Source organism: Triticum aestivum, chromosome 3B (genome assembly GCF_018294505.1).
Source record: "Triticum aestivum cultivar Chinese Spring chromosome 3B, IWGSC CS RefSeq v2.1, whole genome shotgun sequence".
In the NCBI taxonomy this organism is placed as follows: domain Eukaryota; kingdom Viridiplantae; phylum Streptophyta; class Magnoliopsida; order Poales; family Poaceae; genus Triticum; species Triticum aestivum.
Window position 1 is genome coordinate 71872179 of NC_057801.1, and position 1558 is coordinate 71873736.

At 48.0% G+C, this 1558-nt stretch overlaps 1 protein-coding gene across 1 annotated transcript; it reads right to left on the bottom strand.

Annotated features, from left to right (window-relative positions):
• LOC123064833 (factor of DNA methylation 1-like) lies at positions 1 to 1552 on the bottom strand. Its single transcript, XM_044488235.1, has 3 exons — positions 1050 to 1552; positions 742 to 954; positions 1 to 562 (listed from the first exon to the last, which is right to left on the bottom strand). The coding sequence occupies exons 1-3, from the start codon at positions 1341 to 1343 to the stop codon at positions 332 to 334; spliced, it is 738 nt and encodes a 245-aa protein (XP_044344170.1). The 5' UTR covers positions 1344 to 1552; the 3' UTR covers positions 1 to 331.
• Positions 1553 to 1558: the final 6 nt, after the last annotated feature.

Below are 1558 nucleotides of genomic sequence, written 5' to 3' on the forward strand. Positions count from 1 at the left end.
TTCTGAGATTAGTCTAGTACTTCGCATCCATGCCACATGCCAGGGCTACATACAAAATACATTCAGATATTACTATTACTAGCATCCATCATGCCAAAGGTGCGCTACACACATCCAACAGGAGCATCGCCTAGCTAAACTGCATAGCTAGCGATCATGGCTGCTCTAGTCGCATGATCATTAAGAACCAGTGAACCACTACAAACCCCCAACTAATCCAACAGCACTACGACTACACTAGAGTCAAGTTCAAAGCCCACGTACAAGTTTTCGGACGCAAAAGTAGGAGTGCAGAACACCCGGGCCTCCTGCACATCAGTATTGGAGAGGCTCACCGGCGCTTCCTCTTGTGTGACTGCAGCTGTCTCAGGAGGAACTGGATGGCTTCCTCCAGCGTTGCTTTCCTGTCATTCTTATGGTTCCACAGCTCCGGTGCGGCGTAGCGTCCGCTCGGGTTGTACTCGTTCATCTCAAGTAGCGCCTTGGTCACTAAGCTGTAGATTTCCTCACCATGCTCCTCTTTTAAGCTGCAAAGCTTGTCATCCTCCTCCGAAAGAATTTCCTAAACCAAAGGAAAGAAGGTATGCGCCATCAGATGGAATCATATACATATTTGCAAGTTCATAAAAAGAACAAAATGTATGCAAAAGCAGAAGTAATTAGAATGTTATAGAATGCTATTATTCTCCAATAATAACAGAGCTAGCCGGAACAATAGTAGAGGCTGTACTGCCTACATACCGTCTCTTTACCATCAACCATAACTATCCTGAAAGGATGCCAGCCTGGTTTTGCGATTTCAGCCTGCCATTGTGAACAAAGAATAGCAGAGTGAACTTCTGCATCTTCTTGTGGTGCATTTTTGCTGCAAGCATTCGCAAATGCTTTCAGATCCAGCTCACCCATCCTTTTGACACCAATATGTGCCGCACCATTTGTGAAGTTCGGCAATTCCTGCAAAACATATTGCAGACAACAAGAATTAGTGATAGATATGATGATATATGTTTTGAAACTACGGGGAAAAAAAGTGTCAGCTGCTCACTTACATCTATCAGATTTTTCCGAGCACGTTGCAACTCATCATTGCTTTCTCGTTCCTTGGTAACCAGCGCCTGGACGAGTGACTGCATCTCCTCCATTTCACCATCTTGCTCGCCTGCTCTAGCGTTAAGCTGCTTGGATGTGGCTTCAATCATCTTGGATGCCGCATCTATCATCACCTTGGATGCCACATCTATCATCACCTTGGATGCTGCATCGATCTTCTCTAATGCCGCATCTAGCATTACCTTGGATGCTGCATTGATCTTCTCTACCGCCGCATCAATCTTCTCAGACATCACTTCAGAGCAAAGCTGCCGCTGGGGGTGTGACGCCGCTGGCTGCGGTGGTGCATCTACCAGTGGCGGCTCCAGTGCAATGCCGCTGGCTGGGGGCGTAATGCGGCAACGCTTTTGGCTCTCATTGACCGGAGATCGGATGCTTACTGCTTGCTGGGGGTGCGGTGCCGCTGGCTGCGGTGGTGCATCTACCAGTGGCGGCTCCGGTGCAATGC